This window comes from Thalassophryne amazonica, chromosome 4, assembly GCF_902500255.1.
Source record: "Thalassophryne amazonica chromosome 4, fThaAma1.1, whole genome shotgun sequence".
NCBI classification, from domain to species: Eukaryota; Metazoa; Chordata; class Actinopteri; order Batrachoidiformes; family Batrachoididae; genus Thalassophryne; species Thalassophryne amazonica.
In genome coordinates this window covers 86,494,361-86,520,762 of record NC_047106.1, presented here as the reverse complement: position 1 = coordinate 86,520,762, position 26,402 = coordinate 86,494,361, and the positions used below count along the sequence as shown (strand labels likewise).

Genomic DNA, 26,402 nt, shown 5'->3' with positions numbered 1-26,402 from the left:
ATGTGTATGGCATTTTCATTGTTAAAAGTTAGCATTACGCAGTTGCAGCTGTCATCACGTTCGGGTGCATTTGTTTTCACATTGTAATATTTCTTAAATTTATTTTTTTTTATATTAATAATCTAATGATTATCATATACAGTTTTAGAGAAAAAGACAAAAAGAACATGAATAGAAACACAACAGAACAAAGCAAAGCAACTAACAATGAACATAAATAAATACATACATACATACAGAAATAAATAAGTGTTTCCTGTGAACACCTAGTGACTCTTACACCTCCATTTCATCCCTGTCTTATTTAAGTTTAATGACAGTTTGTTTCGGTCAAACCATATTTTTAATATGTTAATTTCTTCAGTGATTTCCTCCAGAACTATCTGCCAAACTAGATACTGCTGCATGCTAGTAAGAGCAGAATACTACTGGAATGAATTTGAATATGGAAAGTTTTTTTTTTCCTCACCTAAATGGATGCTGCACTCACTCCAGTTTATTGTCTGGAATAGTCCCAGATTGCACTTCAGAGCTTCTAGAATTCAAACATTTTCGTGCACGTGGTGTTGGGGTAATCTTGGCTTTCAGCTTTTTTTGTTTTTCACCACTTTCATCCCTGAATATGTCAATCGTGAGTCACGTTTGTGCGGATTAAAGTTACTAACTGGGACTCCTGTCTTGTTGCGAGAAAGAAATGAGAATCGTCCTCCGTTCTGTTCACACAGCTCCAAACGCTGTGCGGGTCTCTGACGAGTCAAGTTAGAACGATAGAGTCCAGTCGGAATGAATAACTTCAAAGTGAAACACCGTTTTATTTTTATTTATGTCCAGAGATCAAGGGTACAGTGACCAATTTCATATTTATTTACTCTAAGACTCAATGAAATACATAGAAAACCTGTAAAGCCTACTTTTAGTACAAAATTCACGAGGTATCGATAAGGGAATCGATAAGGAATCGGATCGATAATCAGAATCGATAATGGCATCGATATCGATAAAATCTTATCAATACCCATCCCTATTCGTAACACGTCTTGCCTATGTGTAAACGCAGCATTAGTAGATTTTGAGCAGCGTTTAGGGTCGTCTTGTTGAAAGATCCATCCCCAGTGCAGCTTCAGCTTTGTCACTGATTCATAAACATTGTTCTCAAGAATCTGCTGTTAATGAGTGGAATCCATGTGACCCTCAACTTTAACAAGATTCCCAGTACAGCACTGGCTGTACAGCTCTGAGATGTTCACACCAGAGTGCAAGTTCAAAGAATCAGTTTTTGAGAACTACTACGTGATCTACTCATCAACTGTTTCAAAACAGTCGATCACCTCCAAATTTTACTGTAGGTAGCAAGCATTTTTCTTGGAATGCTGTGTTCTTTTTCAGCCGTGCATACCGCACCTTGTTATGTCCAAATAACTCAATTTTAGTTTCATCAGTCCACAGCATCTTATTCTAAAATGAAACTGGCTTGTCCAAATGTGCTTTAGCATACCTCAATCGACTCTGTGGCGTGTATGCAGAAAAGGCTTCCTCTGCCTTATAGCTTCATACACATCTTTTTGCCAAGTGCGCTGTATAGTTGAACGATGCACAGAGACACTATCTGCAGCAAGATCATGTTGTAGGTCTTGCAGGTCTGTGGGTTGACTATGACTGTTCTCACCATCTTTCACTTCAACTTATCTGAGATTTTTCTTGGCCTGCCACTTCAGGCCTTAGGGCCCTGTCCCACTGGCGTTTAAGAGGATTTGCGCATGAAATGAGGAGACAAAAGCTGAGCGTCCGCAACAAAGGTGGGTGGAAATGACAAATGTCCCTGGGTGGATCAGCGAATACATGAGGAAGAAAAGCGGATATAACAGGGAACAGAAGCGAAGGTGAACGCGGAGGCGCCCCCATGAGGGGCACAGCGGCCGTGATGCACTCGCTCCATCCGTGCCCACTCTGTCTGCATGCACGACATACCATTTGCGACCGTGATGTGGCCGTGCTGGGCACACGTCATATCTGTTTTGCACGCTGTCCCGGTCCGCTGCGGATGATCACGGACGTGTTTGGATGGCGGCCGACTCATACAGGAATGTTACACGGTTATTGCGGTTGTTTGGCGGATGTGGGCCACTTTTGTGCACATTCCATCCGCAAATCCTCCTAAACGCCAGTGGGACAGTGCCCTTAACTAGTACTGTGCCTGCGGTCTTCCGTTTCCTCACTATGTTCCTCACACTGGAAACTGACAGCTGAAATCTCTGAGATAGTTTTTGTATCCTTCCCCTAAACCATGATGTTGAACAATCTTTGTTTTCAGGTCATTTGAGAGTTGTTTAGAGGCTCCCATGTTGCCACTCATTAGAAGAAATGCAAAGAGGGGAAACATTTGTAAATGGCCACCTTAAATACTCTTTCAAAACATTTTTTTATACAGACAAAATCTTTGTTTTTAGGTCATTTGAGAGTTGTTTAGAGGCTCCCATGTTGCCACTCAGAAGAAATGCAAAGAGGGGAAACATTTGTAAATGGCCACCTTAAATACTCTTTCAAAACATTTTTTTATACAGACAAAATACCTATTTCTCTCAAATATTTTTCACAAATATGGTGACAAGGTGTGCAATAATCATGCTGTCTAATCAGCATCTTGATACGCCACACCTGTGAGGTAGGATGGATTATCTCAGCAAAGGAGAAGTGCTCACAAATACATATTTAGACAAATTTAACGACATAGGAAGTTAGCTTTGAGTTAGTGAAAGTTAGTGTGCACGCTAATGTCTGCAGTTTTTCTCCAGGGGTGTTATTAGGTTTCAAAAACAGCATTTTCAGTTTTAGACGTATTTATTTCTAGCTATCTTTTCAATTCATTTTTATATAGTGCCAAATCACAACAGTCGCCTCAAGGCGCTTCCCACAAAACAATTCAGAAAACAAAATAAAATGAATTAAAAGATTTTAAAAAGCACAATAAAAGAGTAAAAAAATAAAAAGCACAGTAACATAATATGCCAATATGCTAGCCATTCGAAAGGGAAAATAAGTGCGTCTTAAGTCTGGACTTGAAAGTCTCCACAGAATCTGACTGTTTTCTCAATGCAGGGAGATCATTCCACAGAACAGGGGCACAATAAAAGAAAGCTTTGTGACTCGCAGTCTTTTTATTCACCCTGGGGACACAAAGTAGTCCTACATCCTGCAAACGCAAAGCCTGGGCCGGTACGTAGGGTTTAATTAGATCAGCTAAGTAGAGAAGTGCCAGTCCATGAACAATTTTATAGGCTAGTAATTTTTTGCATAATAAATGACAAAGAGGTTATATTAAGACATAAATGAAACAGAGATTTGCAGCTAGCTAAACCCTCCCGTGAAGTCAATGTCTTATAAATCACTTCAGAGGTGTTATTAGGTTCCAAAAACAGCACTTTGAGTTTTAGAAGTGTTTATTTCTGGCTAGCTTTTACATAATATATGAAAAACATGAAGCTATTTTAGACAGACCAGCCACTGATGTCAATTTTGCCAAAAGTAGACCAAGAAATACCGTTGTGCCAAATTTTGTGCTTATATCACAAAATGAAAGATTCTTATGACATATGTATTTATCCGCTACCACCACAGTGTACTTTGAGGGGTATTTCTGTTACATACAGTATGTCACATGTCTTAAGGAAGTTGTGTCTGGCCTCTGTGATGTTTCTAGCAGGAGAATGTCTGAAAACACTGATAGAACTGTGGGATGTTTGAGACACGTGTAGTGATTTCATTTTCAAATCTCCTCCTGAATAAAACGTGGATTAAAAAAACTTCCACAATCATGGATTTATGTTTGTGGCTATACGCGAAGATAGATTAACTTTAAACAAGTGTGTCATACAAAAGTCCGCTGTCCACCCAAGGATCACCTTTAAGAGAATATTTTCATGAAAACTAACATTTGTTTTCATGTGAAAATGAGTTTATAGCCAGTTGTATTGATAAGAAATCTAGGTGTTTAACTCAACTGTGCAGTGAACAGGAGAAAGACAGAGAGGGGAGAAAAGCTGTGAGGGTTAATCCCTTCTGCTAGGTTTTACATATATATATATATATATAACAGAGGTCTATATGACAGAGGTCATATATATATATATAAGTGTCCCATTGAGAGGAAAAATTTGCATTTTAATGATAATTTAACAAAGATAATTTATTTTATTTAAATCGCACCTTTTAATGATCATATAATGGCACAGGACATTATCACAATTATGATTGCGATGTGATTAATTGTGCAGCCCTACTTACCAGTTTTGTCTCATTTCTGATCAAAATACCTAATTATACTTAGATGAGACAAAATTACTTAAATAAAATTTCAGGAAGTTATACAGTGGGGTAAAAAAGTATTTAGTCGGCTCCTGATTGTGCAAGTTCTCCTACTTAGAAAGATGAGAGAGGTCTGTAATTTTCATCATAGGTACACTTCAACTATGAGAGACAAAATGAGAAAAAAAAATCCAGGAAATCACATTGTAGGATTTTTAAATAATTTATTTATAAATTATGGTGGAATTAATAGCACCTGTTTGAACTCATCTGTATAAAATACACTTGTCCACAGCCTCAAAGTCAGACTCCAAACTCAACCACAGCCAAGACCAAAGAGCTGTCGAAGGACCAAAATAACCAAAGTTCAACTCAATGCTTTGTAACATAATTTTTGTTGCCGTTCAGCTCAATGCTTTGTAACATAATCTTTGTTGGCAATGACAGAGGTCAAACGTTTCCTGTAAGTCTTCACCAGGTTTGCACACACTGTAGCTGGTATTTTGGCCCATTCCTCCATGCAGATCTCCTCTAGAGCAGTGATGTTTTGGGGCTGTCGCTGGGCAACATGGACTTTCAACTCCCTCCACAAATTTTCTATGGGGTTGAGGTCTGGAGACTGTCTTAGCCACTTCAGGACCTTGAAATGCTTTTTAAGGGGCCACTTCTTCGTTGCTCGAGCGGTGTGTTTGGGATCATTGTCATGCTGGAAGACCCAGCCACGTTCATCTTCAATGCTCTCACTGATGGAAGGAGGTTTTGGCTTAAAAATCTCATGATACATGGCCCCGTTCATTCTTCCCTTAACACAGATCAGTCATCCTGTCCCCTTTGCAGAAAAACAGCCCCAAAGCATGATGTTTCCACCCCCATGCTTCACAGTAGGTATGGTGTTCTTGGGATGCAACACAGCATTCGTCTTCCTTCAAACACGATTTGTCGGTTTTTTACCAAAATGTTCTATTTTGGTTTCATCTGACCACATGATATTCTCCCAATCCTCTTCTGGATCATCCATATGCTCTCTGGCAAACTTCAGACGGGCCTGGACATGTACTGGCACTGCAGGACTTGAGTCCCTCTCTGCATAGTGTGTAGCCTTTGTTACTTTGGTCCCAGCTATCTCCAGGTCATTCATCAGGTCCCTCCATGTAGTTCTGGGATTTTTGTTCACCGTTCTCATGATCATTTTGACCCCATGGGATGACATGTTGCATGGAGCCCCAGATCGAGGGAGATTATCAATGGTCTTGTATGTCTTACATTTTCTTACAGTTCCTCCCACAGTTAATTTATTCACACCAACTTGCTTGACTATTGTAGACTTACTCTTTCCAGCCTGGTGCAGGTCTACAATTGTCTTCCTGGTGTCCTTCGACAGCTCTTTGGTCTTGGCTGTGGTTGAGTTTGGAGTCTGACTTTGAGGCTGTGGACAAGTGTATTTTATACAGATAATGAGTTCAAACAGGTGCCATTAATACAGGTAACAGGTGGAGGACAGAAGAGCTTCTTAAAGAAGAAGTTACAGGTCTATGGGAGCCAGAAATTTTGCTTGTTTGTGGGTGACCGAATACTTATTTTCCACCATAATTTACAAATAAATTCTTTAAAAATCTTAGTGTGATTTCCTGGATTTTTTTTCTCATTTTGTCTCTCATAATTGAAGTGTACCTATGATGAAAATTACAGACTTCTTTCTAAGTAGGAGAACTTGCACAATCAGAAGCTGACTAAATATTTTTTTTTTACCCCACTGTAGTTACTTGCATTTAGATAATACCTCTTAAAATCACTTGTTTTGATTCATATGAGACAAAACAAGCTTTTTCCAACCATAGAATTTTCAAGCTGTTATTTAACGTTAAAGAAAGTAACACTTCTTATTTATAGTTAAATATATTGCAGTGTTCTCTCAGCTAATTTAAACACCTTATTTCAAGACATTTTAACTGAATTTTAGCTTGTTCTATTGGCAGATTTGTTTGTTATTGTTTAGAAGTTTAAATACACCTTGTTTACTTGTTGAAAAAAATCTGCCAGTGAAACCAATTAAAATTCACTTAATATTTTTAGAAATTAGTTGGGAAAACTCATTTAGAGTTTCAATTTGCTAGTGTTAGGAAGTGTTACATATTTTACAAACAACACAGCAGCTTAAAAATCTTACGGTGAGTAGTATATTTCTTTAAAAAAAAACAACCCAAATCCATGTATCTTACTGAAATTTTACTCAAGTTAATTTATCTTATATTAAGTGTAATGTGATATTTTTACTAAAAGCTAGACAGATATGCCCTTATGATTTTGCATTTTTTCAGTGTTTTAAATAGATCGGTCAGTATATATGTATATCTTATCACTACGGGTTGTCTTTTGATGGTGGGGGGGATCATCATGTCCGACTGGCTAGTTACCACTCGCCTCAAGCTGGGCAGCCCCTGGCCAATAAGGTGTTGACCCACCACAGTCTGCCCACTTCAATGGGTGCTTGGAGAGTAGTCCAAAAGCCAGATCATAATTTCTACACCAAGCAACAAATGAAAGAAGTCAGATTAGCCCGCCTTGAGGCTGGCAACCTGGAACGCCAGAACTATGTGTCCCGGCCTCTCTGATGACCTCCAGCAAATCAACAATGCCAGGAAAACGGCACTCATTGGCCGCAAGCTAAAGAGACTCAACGTTGACATAGCTGCGCTAGGAGCCAGATGAGCACCAGCTCTACGGTGTTGGAATTCGCTCCTGTCCTCTGTCGAACCACCAACTGCGGGATCAGATTGAATCCTCTCTCACCGCCTTGCAAGCTTCTCTGGATCAGTGAGCATCCTTAGCGTCTGCGCTCCCACACTCTGCTCTATAGTTGAGGCAAAGGATGCATTCTACGAGGAGCTCAAGGCCAGGATTCAAGAGATTCCTGAAAAGGAGCGTCTGTTCCTGCTCGGTGACTTTAATTCCCGAGTGGGTACAGACCCCAATTAATCAGACACTTTGGCATTGGCAAGCTCAACAAGAACGGTCAGTGACTACTCAAGCTTTGCTCCTACCATGACCTCTGCCTCACTAACACCTTCTTCCCCACCAAGCCACAGCACAGAGTGTTCTGGAGGCATCCAGGTCCTGTCACTGGCACAAGCTGGACCTCATCATCACCAGGAGTTCCCTGCTGAACCGGGTGCTCATCACACGCAGCTACCACAGCGCTGACTGCAACATCGACCACTCTCTGGTACTCAGCAAAGTGTGTCTTCTGTCCAGACGAATCCACTATTCCAGGCAGAAGAACCATCCTCCCAAACAACACAGCTAGGACATCAGTGCCAGAACTGCGTCAGCGCTTTGCCAGAGCCATTGATAGTGTCCTCGAGGACTGCCACACCGATAGCGCCGCATCACGGTGGAACTACATCCGTGATGCTGTGTACCAGGCTGCCTCAGTCATTTTTGGGAAGAGAGAGGAGGAGTGAAGACTGATTTGAACAGGAATTGTCAAGATGGAGCCCGTCATTGCAGCCAAGTGAACTGCTCTCCTCACATACAAGAGAGAGCCCTCAGAGAAGACTCTTACTGCTCTATGCAAAGCCTGGAGAAATGCCCAGTGGACAGCCCGGCGATGTGCCAACTAGCACTGGCTAGTGCTGTGTCAAGACATCCAGACATTGGCTGCCTGTGACAAAGTCCATGACTTTTCGCTATCGGTGGCTCCGGCCGGTTGTCCGGGGTGCCGGGTCTCCACTTCCGCGTCGCCGTCCTGTGAGGAGCTGCAGTCGTGGCTGCGTGCAGGAAAACCTGCGCCCGCTCGGTCGTGTCTCCCAGCAGACTGACGTGCGCTCAGTCCGTGTGGCACTCGTCAACACAAGGTCACTCACAAGTAAGACTTTCATTTTGAATGACTTTTTCTCCAGTCGTGATCTGGACTTTCTCCTGTTAACGGAGACCTGGTTGAAACCAGGTGAAAATAGCGCCTTTTCTGAGCTCCTCCCCCCCGGCTGCTCGTTTTTCAGCTCCCCGCGAGCATCAGGTCGAGGCGGTGGTGTGGCCACGGTTTTTAAAGACAGTTTTAAATGCCGATTTTTATCTTCTAATGTCTACTCCACTTTTGAACTTCAGTTGTTTGTGATGGAGTTCGACTGTCCTGTGCTCTGTGCTGTTGTTTATCGTCCACCAAAATTTAATAAGGATTTTATTCAGGAGTTTTCTGAGTTTCTGGCAGATTTTATCCCAAAATATGACAAATTTTTGGTCTGTGGTGATTTTAATATTCATATCTGTTGTCCTTCTAATCAGCTGGCTGATGATTTTAAAAGCCTCCTGAACTCTTTTGGTCTAACACAAGTTGTGGATGGACCAACACATAATCTTGGACACACCTTGGACCTGGTTATTTCTTTTGGGCTCTCAGTTTCACTTAAGGACATATCAGACATTGCTATTTCAGATCGCTTTCCTGTTATTTTTGAATTTATTGCTCCTCCATCTGCTAGTAAGCCACTTGTTCCTGTCTCTCGCCGCCGTTTGGTCACCTCCTCGACAGCGGGGGACTTTGCTGCTGCCTTCATGGACTCTCAGTTTTATGCCATGAATGGACTGGTTTCTCCATTACTCCCAGATAACATCCTCTCTTCTTTCCACTCTACATGCACAGTCATTTTGGACTCTGTTGCACCGATGCGCTGCAAATCCAGGAAATCAAAATCCGACCCCTGGTTAAATGCCACGACCCGTGCCCTCAGGCAACGCTGCAGACGGGCGGAGAGAAAATGGAAAAGGCTGTGAAGGAGGAAAAAGCACAATATCTGTCTCATATTATTTCGAGCAGTTGTCATCGTCCCAGTGTGTTATTTCAGACTATAAACTCAGTTGTAAATCCACACACCTCTGTTTTGTTGGACGCTACAACCACAACCTGTGAGGAGTTTCTTCAGTTTTTTATTGATAAGGTTTCATCAGTCAGACAGAACGCTGATCAGAACTGTAATGTTGAGTTGTCTGCTCCTCGTGCACATTCTGCTGTGCTCGAACAGTTTGAGCCCATTTCTTTTGCATCTCTCGCTGATGTTGTAAAACACATAAAATCCACAAGTTGTCCTTTTGATGTTGTTCCAGCTAAGGTGCTGAAGGAGGCTTTTAATACTGTTGGGGCGGGTCTCCTAACTTTTATCAATGCTTGCCTTAGGTCAGGGTCTGTTCCAGCTGCTTTTAAACATGCTGTGGTTCGACCTCTTCTTAAAAAACCTCACCTGGACTCATCAGTTTTATCCAATTTTAGACCTGTCTCTCATCTGCCATTTCTATCTAAGGTTTTAGAAAAGGTTGTCTTTTTACAGTTACAATCATTTTTAGAAGACAATCTCATCCTTGAAAAATTCCAGTCTGGGTTTAGATCGCGACACAGCACTGAGTCAGCACTTTTAAAAGTTCATAATGATATTACTCTGTCGGTGGATGCAGGGAATCCTGCTGTGCCTGTTCTGTTGGACCTCACAGCAGCCTTTGATACTGTGGATCACACAGTACTTGTTTCCCGGTTGGAACATTTTATTGGCATTCATGGTATTGCACTTGAGTGGTTTAGATCATATTTGGCTGAAAGGAGCTTTTCTGTCATGATTGGGGACCTTTCCTCATCAACTGCTCCTCTGTGCTGTGGAGTGCCGCAGGGATCTGTCCTTGGGCCGATTCTATTTTCTTTGTACATTCTGCCATTGGGGTCAATTATAACCCAGCACAATTTGTCCTTTCATTGTTATGCAGATGATCTGCAAATCTATCTGCCTGTGAGGACTAATGGGAGTGATGCTTTGTCATCATTATTTAATTGTATTCGTGATGTAAAGCAGTGGCTGTCCCGAAACTTCCTTTACCTGAATGATGGTAAAACTGAGATCATGGTGTTTGAGCGCACTGGCATACCAAATGTGGTAACACCAAATTTTGGTGCTTTGGCTAACTATGTAAAACCAGCTGTCAAGAATTTGGGAGTGATATTTGACAGCTGTTTGAGGTTCGATCAACAGATAAATTCTGTTGTCAAAGCTAGTTTTTTCCAACTTCGCCTCTTGGCTAAAATAAAGCACTTTCTCAGTACACGTGATCTTGAGACGGCCATTCATGCTTTCATCAGCTCCAGACTTGATTATTGTAATGCACTTTATGCGGGCATTAATCAGTCGTCTCTTGCGCGTCTCCAGTTGGTGCAGAATGCTGCTGCTCGTCTTTTGACAAACACTTCTAGACGTGAGCATATTGCGCCCATCCTATACTCACTCCACTGGCTTCCAGTTCGTTTTAGAATTGATTTTAAAATTTTAATGTTTGTTTTTAAAGCTATTTATGGCCTTGCACCTCCCTACTTGTCTAAAATTTTAACTTTGCGCACCTACAGTAGGACGTTAAGGGCATCTGGCCAGCTTTACTTAGATGTTCCAAGGTCAAGATATAAACGCTGGGGTGATCATGCTTTCGCGGTAGCTGGCCCCAGACTGTGGAATGAGCTACCTCTTGAGTTACGTACTATTCCTGACCTAGCACTTTTTAAATATAAGTTAAAGACTTATTTATTTAAACTGGCTTTTAACACTTAGTGGGGAGGTGACATGTTCTGTTATTTTTATGTTCTTTTTTATGTGTTGTTTTAAAATTTTATTTTATATGTGTTTTATTTTGTAAATTTGTGTTTTTAATGTTAAGCACTTTGGACACCAGTCGGTGCTGTAAAGCGCTTTATAAATAAATGTTGATTGATTGATTGATTGATTGATTGATGTACAATGGCATGAAGAAAGCTTTTGGACCAAGCCCCATAAAGATTGCTCCACTCAAGTCTGCTTCTGGTCAAGTCCTTACTGACTGCAATCAACAAATGGAGAGGTGGGCGGAGCACTGCCAGGAGTTGTACTCCAGGGAGAACATCGTCACTCACAAAGCCATCGAGGAGACCAACCCACTGGCCATCTTGGAGGAGTTGGACACCCTACCGACCATAGTAGAGCTCTGCAAGGCCATCGACTCGCTAGCCTGTGGCAAGACTCCAGGCAGTGACAGCATTCCGCCTGAGGTTGTCAAAGCTGGCAAGGATAGCTCCATCCTGGACCACCTATACGAGCTACTGTTACAGTGCTGGGAGGAAGGGACAGTACCCCAGGACATGCGTGATGCCAAGATCATCATGTAAGAACAAATGGGACCTCATCGACTGTAATAATTAACGTGGCATCTCACTTCTTAGCATCGTCGGCAAAGCCTTCACCCGTGTTGTCCTCAACAGACTGCAGTTTCTCCCTGAGCGGGTGTACCCGGAGTCCCAGTGTGGCTTCAGAGCCACCAGGTAGACCATTGACATGGTGTTCTCCTTGAGGCAGCTGCAGGAGAAGTGCCGGGAGCAGAGACGACTGTTCATGGCCTTCATCGACCTGACCTGTCAGTCAAGAAGGACCCTTTGCTCTTCTCCATCAGATTGGATGTCCCCCCCAAGCTTTTGAGGATGATCACATCCTTCCACGACAACATGAGCAGCACTGTTCAGTATGACGGATCATCCTTGGACTCCTTCCCAATTAGGAGTGGTGTGAAGCAGGGGTGTGTCCTCGCCCCGACCCTCTTCGGCGTGTTCTTCTCCGTGCTGCTGCGCTACGCCTTCCAACAGCCCAAAGATGACATCTTCCTCCACAGTAGAAGCAACGGTGGCTTCTTCAACCTAGCATGCCTCCAAGCAAAGATGAAGGTATGAAAGGTGCTCATCAGGGAGATGCTGTTCGGAGACTCTGCCGCCCTCACCACTCACACCGAGGAAGTGCTACAGAGATTGATTACTTGCTTCGCGGATGCCTGCAGTGAGTTTGGGCTTACCATAAGCCTAAAGAAGACCCTGGTCATGGACCAGGACATCAGCAGCAATCCCTGGATCATCATTGCTGACCACATCCTGGAAGTGGTGGAGCGATTCACCTGCCTGGGCTCAATTATCTCCAGCAACCTCTCCCTCAACGCCGAGCTGAACGTGGGGATTGGCAAGGCATCGATAGTGATGGCCCGCCTGAAGAAGAGAGTCTGGGACAACACCATGTTCACAATCAACACCAAGATGAGGGTGTATCAGGCATGCGTGCTAAGCACTCTCCTCTACGGGAGTGAAGCATGGACACTCTACTCCCCCCCCAAGAATGCAGGCTCAACGCCTTCCACATGTGCAGCCTCAGAAGACTGCATGGCATCACCTGGCAGGACTGTGTCACCAACTCTGATGTCCTGGCCAAGGCAGGGATGCCCAGCATGTTTGTCCTACTGAACCAGAGATACCTGTGCTGGCTTGGACATATCAGGCGAATGAAGGACGGCCGCATCCCAAAGGATGTACTTTACGGTGAGCTGGCTGCAGGCTCCAGAGCAAAAGGATGACCTGCGCTTCGCTTCAAAGATGTCTGCAAACGCAATCTGAGAGCAGGTGGCTTCAACACTGCAGACCTGGAGTCGGCAGCTACAGACCACGCCAGCTAGCGGTCCACCACCAGGGGGTCCAACGACAGCAGAGAATCCAGCCAGCACCCACTACCATAGACACCTAACTGACAGATTACACCTGCAGCAGACTGCCGTCGGTTCAGTTCAGTTCAAACCTGCAGACATCAGTCATCCAGACCTGCCAACCTGTACTTAGTTTTCAGACGAGACATGCTTTTTAGCTGATATGATTTGTCACTCAAAAGTACAGAAAAAAGCTCAAGTAAATTACTGAGTAGTTGTGCTGCGTGCAAGTCTACGCTAGAATTAATAGCCTGCTGAAAAGCAAAACCAGAAGAAGAGTTTGACCAGTCACTGCACCATATCCCCTTGCCTTCTCCTCTGACATAAAACCCATTCAGAGGCAGATATTCAGTATGACACCTGAAACAAAAAAGCAAGTGCACTCACCTCGGAAGCACCGAAAACACTGTTTGGAGATAAGTGAGTTTCAATTCATGTACCATATAATATACTACAACAATGCACAAAAATCCACATCAAACAGCTCATGATACAAAATAAAGGTACGACATACTCTGGTGCAACTTGTGTATCTTTTTTCCTTTTTGAGAGGCGTGACTTATGCTCTGATACAATTTAGGGTGAGTATCAACCACTGATCTGAATGAACATTGTTTGAAGTGTACATTAACTGACCCTGACTGTGTCATGAACTAGCGTTTCACAGCACCTCGCTAACACAGACAGTGGCTGTGTTCCACTTCAGCAGCTGCAGGGATCTAAAGGTGTAATCCCTTGGCATTTACATCATAAATGGCATGACTAGGCTGTCCCATTTCAAAGACTTTATTTTAACGTGGTCGTAGTCTGCAGCCTTCTTTCCCCTGAAAATGAAGCATGCAACAGGTGTTTCCTTCATGATCCAAATGGTACTATGAGTCATTGCCTGAACCCCCCCAACAAAAGTGAAGTAAGTATATGTACTGAAAAATGATTACAAAACTACAATTTACACCCACTACGCTAGTTTGTCACGTGCAGCTGTCAAGGTTGTCAGGTGGTGGTCAGCAAAATACTCTCTGGGCTCGACATCCACTGTGTCCAACATCATGAAGCCTGAAGAGTTTCATGTTACACTGCCCTTAGAAGCATGCAGAACCTGAATTGGGACACAGCCTGTTGGGTCGGGGACAGCTAGCCATGATGCAGCATTAGCTTTGGTAATAAAAATGAAAGCTGACCAGCAGGAGAAAACAACAGCATAGAGTATGATTAAATACAACCCCGATTCCAATGAAGTTGGGACATTGTGTAAAATGTAAATAAAAACAGAATACAATGATTTGCAAATCCTCTTCAACCTATATTCAATTGAATACACCACAGAGACAAGATATTTAATGTTTAAACTGATAAACTTTATTGTTTTTGTGCAAATATTTGCTCATTTTGAACTGGGTGCCTGCAACACGTTTCAAAAAAGCTGGGACAGTGGTATGTTTACCACTGTGTTAAATCACCTTTCTTTCTAACAGCACCTAGTAAGCATTTGGGAACTGAGGACACTAATTGTTGAAGCTTTGTAGGTGGAATTCTTTCCCATTTTTGCTTGATGTACGACTTCAGTTGTTCAACAGTCCAGGGTCTCCATTGTGGTATTTTGTGCTTCATAATGAGTCACACATTTTCAGTGGGCAACAGGTCTGGACTGCAGACAGGCCAGTCTAGTACCTGCAGTCTTACTACGAAGCCATGCTGTTGTAACATGTGCTTGGCATTGTCTTGCTGAAATAAGCAGGGATGTCCCTGAAAAAGATGTTGCTTGGATGGCAGCATGTGTTGCTCCAAAACCTGGATGTAGCTTTCAGCATTGATGGTGCCATCACAGATGTGCAAGTTGCTCATGCCATGGGCACTAACACACCCCCATACCATCACAGATGCTGGCTTTTGAACTTTGTGCTGGTAACAATCTGGATGGTCTTTTTCCTCTTTTGCCCGGAGGACACAACGTCCATGATTTCCTAAAAAAAATTTCAAATGAGCTCGGGCCAAGAGAAGGTGGCGGCGTTTCTGGATGTTGTTGATGTATGGCTTTCACTTTGCATGGTAGAGTTTTAACTTGCACTTGTAGATGTAGCGACAAACTGTGTTAACTGACAATGGCTTTCTGAAGTGTTCCTGAGCTCATACGGTAAGATCCTTTACACAAAGATGTTGGTTTTTAATGCAGTGCCACCTGAGGGATCGAAGGTCACGGGTATTCAGTGTTGGTTTTCGGCCTTGCCACTTACGTGTAGAAAGTTCTCCAGATTCTCAGAATCTTCGATTATATTATGGACTGTAGATGGTGGAATCCCTAAATTCCTTGCAATTGAACGTTGAAAAACATTGTTCTTAAACTGTTGGACTATTTTTTTCACGCAGTTGTTTACAAAGTGGTGATCCTCGCCCCATCTTTGCTTGTGAACGGTTGAGCCTTTTGGGGATGCTCCTTTTATACTCAATAATGACAGACCTGTTTCCAAACAGGTGTTCTTTGAGCATTCATCAACTTTCCCAGTCTTTTGTTGCCCTGTCCCACTTCTTTTGAAATGTGTTGCAGGCATCCATTTCAAAATGAGCAAATATTTGCACAAAAACAAAGTTTATCAGTTTGAACATTAAATATCTTGAAGAGGATTTGCAAATCATTGTATTCTGTTTTCATTTACATTTTACACAACGTCCCAACTTAATTGGAATTGGGGTTATAAAACTGCCTTGTAGTCATTTGGCGACGAAGCTGTGACTCTGTCTTCATTAAAAGTGTCATTACTTGGAAGTGTCATAGTCACGTCTTTTTTTCTTTTTTTTTCTCATTCATTTAAAAGAAAAAGACAAAAGCAGAAATGAAATTTACAAGACTTTGAATGAAAAGGAGCAGAGAGAAGAACAAGTCTTATATTTTCTGCCCCTTTTTACAATACAATCTTTCAATTTTAAGTATCATTATTCAACATTATTAAACAGATTACATTTTTGACTTGTCACATACCACTGGTTTAGTTCATAATTTTAACCATTGTTTAAAAGATTACGTCCCTAACAGGTTACATTTTAAACTTAAAACATTCTAGACATCACTAACAGATCACACCCTAGGCTTGGTCACAGCCCACTGACTTATTTCATAGTTTCATACTTACTTAATACATCTAATTTAATACATTTTTAAAATAATTTGAGCGACCTTGATTCTTTGATTTCTTTGTTGAGGTTGTTCCATAATTTTACACCATTCACTGCAATACTCCGTTCCTTTACTTTGGTTCTGAATCTTGTTTTTTTTTTTTTTTAAGACTTCTATTCCTTTCAAATTATAACTACTTACTCTTTTTTCAAACATATTTTGAATGTTTATTGGTAAGGTATTTTTGTTAGCTTGATACATTGTTTGTAATATTTTCAAATCAACTAAATCATGAAATTTAAGTACCCTATACTTAATGAATTATGGATTAGATGGATCTCTAAAACGACTATTACTAATCATTTTTAAAGCTCTTTTCTGCAGAATAAATAATGGTTGTGTATAAGTTGTACATGTTGATCCCCAGATTTCTACACAATAAGTTAAATATGGGACAATCAATGAATTGTACAATGTTAATAAACCATAACTATTTAATGAAAATTTTACTTTATGCAAAACAGCAATGGCTTTCGCTATTTTTCCTTTTATGTAATTTATATATGACTTCCATGTAAGATATTCATCAATCATGACTCCTAGAAATTTTGTTTCTTTTACCCTTTGTATGTCCATTCCATCTATTTTTAATGACACATTATTTCCCACTGTGTCATTAAATAATATGAAATTTGTCTTATTAAGATTTAGTGACAATCTGTTTATATCAAACCAATGTTTAACTTTTTCCAACTCTGTATTTATCACTTGTACTACTTCCTGTATATCTAATCCAGAGTAAAATAATGTATCATCAGCAAATAATATGCTGCCAAGTACTTTAGATTCATTCACAAAATCATTGATATACAAAATAAACAGTTTGGGTCCAAGTACCGACCCTTGTGGTACACCATAAATAATGTTACACAATTCTGATTTAGTATTATTTATCTGAACAAACTGTTTTCTATTTTCTAAGTAGCTTTTTACCCACTGATGTGCAATACCTCTAATTCCATATTGTTGTAACTTGTGAAGCAATCTTGAGTGGTCGATAACATCAAAAGCGTTTTTCAGGTCGATAAAGATATAATAATGATGACAATGATGAATAATCCTTATTATCTATTGTTGTTGATATTTTCTCTGTTAATTTCATAATTGCCATAGCTATCGAATGTTTTGTTCTGAATCCATACTGAGCATTATTTAAAATATGATGTTTCTCTTCTTCCAGTTTCCATTAGGTGTCACTGCAGCAGCTCATTGTAATTCTGACATCTACTGGTCAAATAATTTGTAGCACAGTACCATAATATTGAAACTCATTTGTTTTGGCTTCTCCAGAAAGTAATGTGATTGTCATTAATAACTAGATATATAGAAGGATTCTAAATCAACTAGCACGTAGTTTAATTAATTGCTGTATATTTTTCTTTATCTGTTGTACATCTGGCTCATCCAATTTTATTGCATGTATTTAGTAAATATTGGTTGTCAATTAAAGCTTGAAGTAATAGGTGTTTTTGTTGGTTAAACAATAGCTGTATTTGACCACTGTTTTTGTTGAATTAATCATTTTTCTTCCATTGAATCAAATTTGCTACAGAGAATCGTGATTTATATCAACTGTTAATTTTGTGGTGTCGTGACAACTCTTTTCTTTAGCCAGTTGGGCAGACATGCTGTTCACAAACCTCATTATTGAGCACAATTTGATTGTTAGCTGGAGCTGAACATGGTGGCATAATTTCTTAAAACTATGTCCCCGGTTAGCTAAACTGCAAAGCAATATGACTATGCCAAAATTAAGACTGGGTTTGTCCAGAGCTGCTGTAAATGTTTCAGTTTCTTGCATGTGTACAGATTTCTGGCAATGAAAAAGCTCGTACTCGACTTCCTTCAAGGTTGGCAGGTCTGGTGTTGACAGTGATTATAGAAGCGTTTGTTCACAGTGGCATGGTCAAAGACAGCAGTTTGATTTTTGTGCCTTTTCATTTTCCTTTTTTGTAAAAGACATGCGTCTTTTAAACGTTTTTGGCACTGCAAAATTTCCAACTGCTGCTGAGCCCTCCATGGTGATATGACGTTGCCGTGTTTTTGCAGGCGAGCCTTTCCATTCCTCCTCTGAATTTGACTTAGACCTGGCTGATGATGGAGGTAAGAATGTAGTTTCTTACAGCTGCTGTTTTCAGCCCAGCACTCCCTGCATGAGATTAGTACAGACTGTATGTTACATGTACTCAGAATAATATTTAATAACAACGTTTCACAAGGTTTTGTAAATGTTATCTAAATGTCTGTAAGGCATCATGACATCTTGCAAAGGTGCTTTCTGGCCATGTGTGTTGTGTCCATTTCTAGATAGTGATGGAAACTTGTTAAAAGGAAAGAAAGAAATCTGTAATGTACAGAAATCAGTAATGTTGCCAACTCGGTGAATGAACTTTTAGCAATGCTTTTTTTTTTTTTTTGAATGGTACTCTTGAAATAAAGAACAAAGAAGGAAAAACTAAGCCTTGAGACTATGAGTGGAGGTTTGACTTGTGTTGTGTCTGTGTCATCTACCAGAGCACACCATGGACTTTGATGACAATGATGACTCCATGTTCTCCTACCGCTCCACTTTCCCCCCACCTGCTGCCGCCTCACTGGACCCCCTGCCTGACAACAGTCTGCCACGGATAAGGCCAATTTACACCTACTCCAGAAACAGCAACAGCAACCAGAATCACAACCACGTCCAGAACAACTCAACTGTCAGACCTCCTTCTGGACCTTCCTGCTCCTCTGTGGCCTCCACCTCCTCTGCCTATCCTGTATTGTCTGATTCTGATGCTGCTTCATCCTCTATTGCTCCTCCACCTTTGCAGTGCTCTTCTAACTCCAGCATCACTGTCTCCTCCCTCTCTGCTTTCCCCCCTTCCTCCTTCTCATTTACTCTCCCTCCTGCCTCCCCATCTTCCTCTTTACCTTCAACACTTAATGACTCTATCTCTCATGCAGCATCCTCCACTTCTTCTATTCTACCTCCTGCTCCTGTTCTTCCTGCACCTCTTCCTCTTTCTGCTGCTCCTGCTCCTCCTGTTTCTGCACCTCCAACTGTATCATCCTCGTCCCCTGCTCCCTCTGCACCTTCCTTTTCTGTTCCTCCTTTACCCCAGTCCACATCCTCCTCCATTTCTCACCAACCTATGCCCTCTTCTTCATCCTCCTCCTCAGCTCCTCCACCGAATCCTTTATCCACCTCGAGTTCTATTCCATCTGATCCACTCCCACCCGGGGCGTCCTCCCGCAGGAGTCAGGACCGAGTGGCCCAGCTGGCCACTCAGAGCCTGCAGCAGCAGCGGGCCAGCCGGATGCTCCTGGCCTCCGTGTCCCAGTCTCTGGAGACACTGGCCCAGTCGGTGCAGCTGCTGGTGGAGAGCCAACAGGAGTTTGTGCAGGAGTCCCTGCTCCTGCAGAGGGAGACAGTGGACATCCTGAGGGATTTCTCCAACACTGCACTGACTATGCTCAGAGAGAAATCTATCAGTGGACAAGTATCAACTCAGCATCACCTCGCCTCACACTTCTGAGGGGTGAAGGTGACGAGAGGAGAGTTTGGTTTTTCAGAGCAGAAAGTACAGCGGCCACGAGCCAGAGATGGCAGTTTGATACAGACACTTGAGTTTTTGTGAGATTACTGGCAGTCAGCCATCATCTGCTGTCTTTTTGTTTTAAACATCTCACATCTTATTAATGTCAGAGACTCTAAGGGATCTCTCCCCCCTCCCCGCCAATTGGATGCGCTGGCTAATGAGCAGAGAAGGTAGAGGCCTCATGTACAAAGACTAGATTTCTTAATGAACGCCAAAACCCAGAAACTGGCGTAAGCATGAAAATATCCAGATGTATCAAAGTGTGCGTACGCATGAATCCAAGCGTGTTCCGTTTGTACGTCCCACTGAATGTCGAATTCAGTGCACGCGCACCAAGCTCCTCCCTTTCCACGCCCCTATTTAAATATGCAAATCCTTGTAAATAAGCCCCGAGAGCTGGGAATTCCCCTCCGTCAGATCAGTCAACATGAACACAGAAAAGAAATTCTACAGAGTGTGAGCTGCAGATGACTGGAAATGACTGAGACACGCAGGGATAGTTTATTTGGGACCCTGTCAAATGGAATAAATGTGAAACGGCAGTGCACACACTCTGAAGTTAAGAAAGTGAGGGGCGCCACAGCTGACAGACATTCACAACATTACACACATTTATTGACAAATATTGAACACGGAGACAATCTTGTTAAGAAGCTCTAGTTTCATGATAAAGAAACCAAAAAAAAAAAACAATAATAACAAAAACATAATTGAATGTGCACATGCCCAAATGTGCCCGTGCTGGTTTCATTTGGAACAATTTAGGCAAATAAACTATTTACTCATCGTGCATGTGTCAGACGGGGCACAAAATGTGAGGTGACATGGGAGTGTCTGGGGAGGTTATGGTTAGGGGGAGAATAGTATAATTTTAAAAACCATGTCACGGAAATGCCACTCATCTCGTGACGGGAGCATTTAAAAAAAGGTGTGAGACTGGGCTGCCTCAACCACGATATTAAGCCCCTTTCACACCGGGCCCACTTCGAGGTGCGGCATCATGACGACGCCACGTGGATGCAGCCTAGTGCCGAGACAATGTAGCTCAATGCTAGAACGCTGTGATGGACTCAAAGGATGAAGCGAATTGGGTGCCAAAAATTAAACATTTAATTTTTTCTGAGTCGAGCACAGGATGCAGAAAGGAAGTGGTTTCAACGCAGGTCAGGGCAAAGCAACGGTACTCAATGTGACTGGAAGCCACACCCTCACAATACAACATTACGCAACGCCAATTTACACTCAACAAAAATATAAACGCAACACTTTTGGTTTTGCTCCCATTTTGTATGAGATGAACTCAAAGATCTAAAACTTTTTCCACATACACAATATCACCATTTCTCTCAAATATTGTTCACAAACCAGTCTAAATCTGTGATAGTGAGCACTTCTCCTTTGCTGAGATAATCCATCCCACCTCACAGGTGTGCCATACCAAGATGCTGATTAGACACCATGATTAGTGCACAGGTGTGCCTTAGACTGCCCACAATAAAAGGCCACTCTGAAAGGTGCAGTTTTATCACACAGCACAATGCCACAGATGTCACAAGATTTGAGGGAGTGTACAATTGGCATGCTGACAGCAGGAATGTCAACTAGAGCTGTTGCTTGTATATTCAATGTTCATGTCTCTACCATAAGCCGTCTCCAAAGTCGTTTCAGAGAATTTGGCAGTACATCCAACCAGCCTCACAACCGCAGACCACGTGTAACCACACCAGCCCAGGACCTCCACATCCAGCATGTTCACCTCCAAGATCATCTGAGACCAGCCACTCGGACAGCTGCTGGAACAATCGGTTTGCATAACCAAAGAATTTCTGTACAAACTGTCAGAAACCGTCTCAGGGAAGCTCATCTGCATGCTCGTCGTCCTCATCGGGGTCTTGACGTGACTCCAGTTCGTCGTCGTAACCGACTTGAGTGGGCAAATGCTCACATTCGCTGGCATTTGGCACGTTGGAGAGGTGTTCTCTTCACGGATGATGCGAAGGAGATGTGTTGCACTGCATGAGGCAAATGGTGGTCACACCAGATACTGACTGGTATCCCCCCCAATAAAACAAAACTGCACCTTTCAGAGTGGCCTTTTATTGCGGGCAGTCTAAGGCACACCTGTGCACTAATCATGGTGTCTAATCAGCATCTTGATATGGCACACCTGTGAGGTGGGATGGATTATCTCAGCAAAGGAGAAGTGCTCACTATCACAGATTTCGACTGGTTTGTGAACAATATTTGAGGGAAATGGTGATATTGTGTATGTGGAAAAAGTTTTAGATCTTTGAGTTCATCTCATACAAAATGGGAGCAAAACCAAAAGTGTTGCGTTTATATTTTTGTTGAGTATATGATTCCTGTTGTGTTCCATTGTTCCTGAAGTATAAATCATGCAGTATTGTTTTCATACCATGTACACAATGCAGTAAAAAATGCTCAGCCTGGCTGCTGCTGTAGCTCCTCACTCTTAAATTCTCTCACAGCTGTTTAAATAAAGTCCATAAAAGTCCTGCTCACAGACTGGTTGGCAGAAACAGGACATGTCCATATCCAGTATAACTCCACACATCTCCATATTTACACACGGACAGTTATTCGTGCGCACGCAGCTCACGGTCAAAGGAAGAAAGATAAACTATAACAGAAATCAGAGCGCAGCCCTGCACAAGAACAAATATAAACTAGAAGAGAAATCAAAGTGCAGTCTGGCTGCAGCCAAACTGCCTGCAGATCCTCCTCTGCGTTCTCACCTCCTCTCTGCCACCCTGCTGCACGCACCTGACACAGACATTCCTGCGTCGTCATGACAGCACATGAAGCAGGTCCGCTGTGAAAGGGGCTTTATTTAGTCAGGATGAATGAGTCGAGCCAGGCCACCCAGCCATGATGTTGGTTAGATGCATTTGCACATCACATATGATTTGAACATTGATGGAATCGTTCCCTGTTAACAAAAACAAATTTGATTACATTCAGGAAACCGGCTCTCGCTGCAAATTGTGCTTTAATGTTGGAATGGGATATATCTGGATGACATTTGGATGATTGCGTTCCACACAGCTGGCATGGCTCGGCTCAAGGTTGACTGGCACACTGTTGAATGATCAGCGACCTTCCGCTGGAATGCCTCTTACCAGGATGACCAGCGTGTTCAGCATGTGTGTGGGCACAGACAACCGCTGACTCCTCGCTGTATTGCGCTCTGGGCCAGCCATGTTCTGCGCGCAACTCCAGTAACAGTGGCCTTTGTAATTGAAATTGGTTTATGAGCCAATTATCATTATTTGTAAGTAAATCCTTGCATTCCTAATACCCGCTCACGCCGGATTGCACCATTTACAAGGTCCTCTAACAACGCTAACGCAGCCACTGTTAGTGTCATTTTACGCATTACTTTGGGCATAGTTTTATATCCTCCCATATATTTGCAAACACGTGGATGTGTTTAAATGTTCATCAGTGCACGTGCTGATGTGCACATCACTCTGACTTCTTATTTTCACACTATTAACGGTTCCCAGCATCACCTCTACCTGTCGGCAGTGAAACAGCAGCTGTAGAAACGTGCGTACGCCAGCCAGGATTTTTGTGTGACGCACCGCACATTTCCACGGTCATTTCAGTTTGGATACATCTGAACGTTGGCATGGAGACAGACGTATGCCACGTTTTTTTGAGCCTACGCACATCCTGTACATGAGGCCCCAGGTCTCTGAAAATGAGCCGAAGCGCAGCCATCTGAAGCCCATACCCTAAAGGTTGTTTTATTTCATACATCAGCTGAACATTTTTCAACTTGATTTTCTGTGTGTGGATGTGAGAGGTGTTGCATCTTCTGGACACTGTGGTTGGTGTTTTGGACAAGGTCCTTTGTCATGCCACAGAATGAAGAGGACTCTGTTAGCGAAACCCAAGGCCTTTTGGGGAAATCGTGCCATCAGGCTCTTGGATTGTGCTTTGGACACACCACACAGGATGAAATTTACTCCTTGATTCAAGAACAGTAGGACTTAGTACAACTTAAAAAGAAAACTGTTACATTGAGTGTCTTCTCCTCCCCCCTTCACTTCACTCCTGAATGACTTAAAGCTTCCTTATTTTGGTTTTATTTTTCCCCTGTAGTGACTCTCATCCCTGAACATTTTCTGTTTAGGGAAAAAATGAATTGAATTACTTCAAGGCAGATGTGTGGAAGAGCAACACTACGACGGGGTGGAACCCCCCCCCAAGAAAAGTCTGTGATTTGGCATTTGTCCTCCTTAATGCTGTGGACGACTGAACAAACTGAAGAATTCTGCAGAAACTAAATGCCCTTGTCTGCATATGAACTCCAGACATGGCCTCTGGACTCAAAACAACACTGCAGTAATGTAGAGTTTGGTATTTTGCTCAAGGGCACTGCTCACATTGGTGTCATTCCTCATGACACCTGCATTCCATGCACAGTGTGATTGTAGCTTTTCTCTAAGGTCAGTCTCAGACGCTCTGTCTGCCACATAGATGGTCACGTGTAAATTAGAAGCCTGTTATTCACTTCTGTATCAGTGTGATTTGAGTAGCAGGATGTGTTACGGATGTATTGCCAAATTACAGAAATGGACAAGGATAGAACTCAATGAAAATGCAAATCATATCCTGCACAACATTTTAGAGACGATTTATTGGGGAGTGCCTGAAAATGGGCACGCGCTGGACCTAACTGTGTAATGGCTGAGAAATCCAAACAAGCTGATTCATCATTTCTTGTGGAAGAAAGGATTTTTATTCAGGTTGTGCTCTTAATTTTAGATGCATTTAACTGTTCCAGCCCACTCAAATCCTGACTGTTAGCTGCCATTCTGTGTGGCGTTAAACTGGCCTGAAAGAATCCAGGATTGTGTACTCGGTGGCGGATGGAACGATAGTCAGAATCATTAACTTTAGAACTATGCATGATGGCAGTCAGAACAATAAGCCCCAATTAGATCTCGATAATAAAAAAAAATCTGGTGCCATCCCAGGGACTGTCATGGATCCTAATAAAGTGACTTTGAGCAAGGCACCATACTGCTGCACCTGGACTTTCTTAAAGGTTATTGTGAAGAATGTGACACTTTATACAGCAGGCGACGTAAAGCCTTTCCATTTTTAACTTCTTTCTTAGACTTTTTTTTGTTAACGTAAATATGGAAGTTGTGTTCACTTTCAGATTAGTCGTGACACCACAACTACAGGTAATGTCACCACTTTTGGCATTTCAAGTTCCTGGGGTTTGTTAGTACTGTGCTCATTTTATTCTTTTAACAAAATAGTGCAGGTTTTTTTTAATTATTATTATTCAGTTTAAATCTTTTGATTGACAGAATTGTCATGTGCAGAATAGATTTGCACAGATCATCTAATTTACATTTGCTGGTCAATTATATGGAAGATCTGATGTTTCATTAAATTAAAAAAAATACATGTAAATACTATTTTTCACGTGCATTTCTTTTTATTATGTATTTGAGAGTGAACATTGTGAATGATACCTTGACAACCCCGGGATCCCCAAGTCAGAGGTGGTCAGTGTGGCCCAGGAAAGGGAAGTCTGGGGTCCTCTGCTAGAGCTGCCGACCCGGATCCCGGATGGATGGATGAATGAATGAAAGAATCATGATTGTTGAGCACATCGTATTGATTGGTGAGTGTTTAATAAAAGGGGTTTATATTATATATACATGGAATTAAATTATCCCACATTGCAGAATAGTGACAACTACCATCATGGTTTGCTACAGTCATTTTCATTAGTAGTGGGGCGGCATAGAAAAACAATTGTTCATTTTGTGATAAAAAAGCATCAAATTTGGCACACATTCTAAAAACTTTATTTTCAGATATGGGGGCATCCTGGAGCTGACCTCTAATGAGCTACAGGGGTCAATAAAGAATTACACAGGGGTCAAAATTTAAAAATGCTTCAACCATGTTTAAAACTATACCACAGTATTTGTCTGATCATAACACTTCCAAAAAGGTATAGTTTGGACTATCTATGACTGAATGTTCTGGAGTTATGGGATAAAAACGGCAAAAATGGTGACAAAGATCAGTTTCAGTTTGTACAGGGGTCAAAAGTTAAAGTTGCTCTAATTTTGGTAAAACGTGATGCAAATTATTGGTTGAAATAAAAGGATTAATAAATGGAATAGTTTTGACTGTGTTGAATGCTTGGTCTCCAAAGTGAAGGTCAAACAAGGTCAATGTACATTGGATTCTATGACGTATGATATGTTACCCCGTAACATGATAACTAAGCATGACAGATGCTGTAAACTATTACTTTTTAGAACCCTATTAACCAATAATTTGCATCATTTTCACCAAAATTGGAGCAACTTTAGCTTTTGACCCCTGTACAAACAAACTGACCTTTGTCACCATTTTTGCTGGTCAAAAAAGGTACATGCAGTGAATGTGATCCGTGAGAGAGATAAGAGACCACTTCTGCACAGAAATATGCAAAGTCTGAGAAATTAACTTACTACTTAATTGTTTCAATAGCTGTTATGTTCGAAAGCACTGTTACAAAAGCCACACAACCCTGCGGGCAAGATGACGTAGCTGAAGCAAACTTCTGTCTCTGTCGGCAACTCAGTGTGGGTCACACGGGCCACATTCAGCCAATCTTCTCTATTTTTACCTTTCACAGCAACGGATAAATTCTCTGTAAATGAATTAATTACTGTTCAACAGTAGTGTACTTATTTTAGATGTACAGTAATTTCCTACATAATACTGTTAATTGTAATTAACGCAACATTGGCATTTACGTTTGGTCTGTGGCCAGATGATGTCCC

The 26,402-nt window shown here is 41.9% G+C and overlaps 1 protein-coding gene and 1 long non-coding RNA gene across 3 annotated transcripts in view; one reads left to right on the top strand and one right to left on the bottom strand.

The window, feature by feature from the left end:
• Window positions 1–25,037, top strand: part of zgc:113149 (uncharacterized protein LOC541363 homolog) — a 50,600-nt gene extending 25,563 nt beyond the window's left edge. For both annotated transcript variants that reach the window (XM_034168207.1, XM_034168206.1), the window contains exons 6-8: window positions 18,041–18,094; window positions 18,506–19,745; window positions 23,316–25,037. In XM_034168207.1, the coding sequence (XP_034024098.1) occupies window positions 18,041–18,094; window positions 18,506–19,512 (1,061 nt within the window). In that variant the 3' untranslated portion in view covers window positions 19,513–19,745; window positions 23,316–25,037. The remainder of the gene's footprint in view (window positions 1–18,040; window positions 18,095–18,505; window positions 19,746–23,315) is intronic.
• On the bottom strand, window positions 6,522–18,677 carry LOC117508447. Its single transcript, XR_004560094.1, has 3 exons — window positions 17,588–18,677; window positions 7,450–7,459; window positions 6,522–6,531 (listed from the first exon to the last, which is right to left on the bottom strand). It is a non-coding gene; the product is annotated as an uncharacterized LOC117508447 (long non-coding RNA).
• Window positions 25,038–26,402: the final 1,365 nt, after the last annotated feature.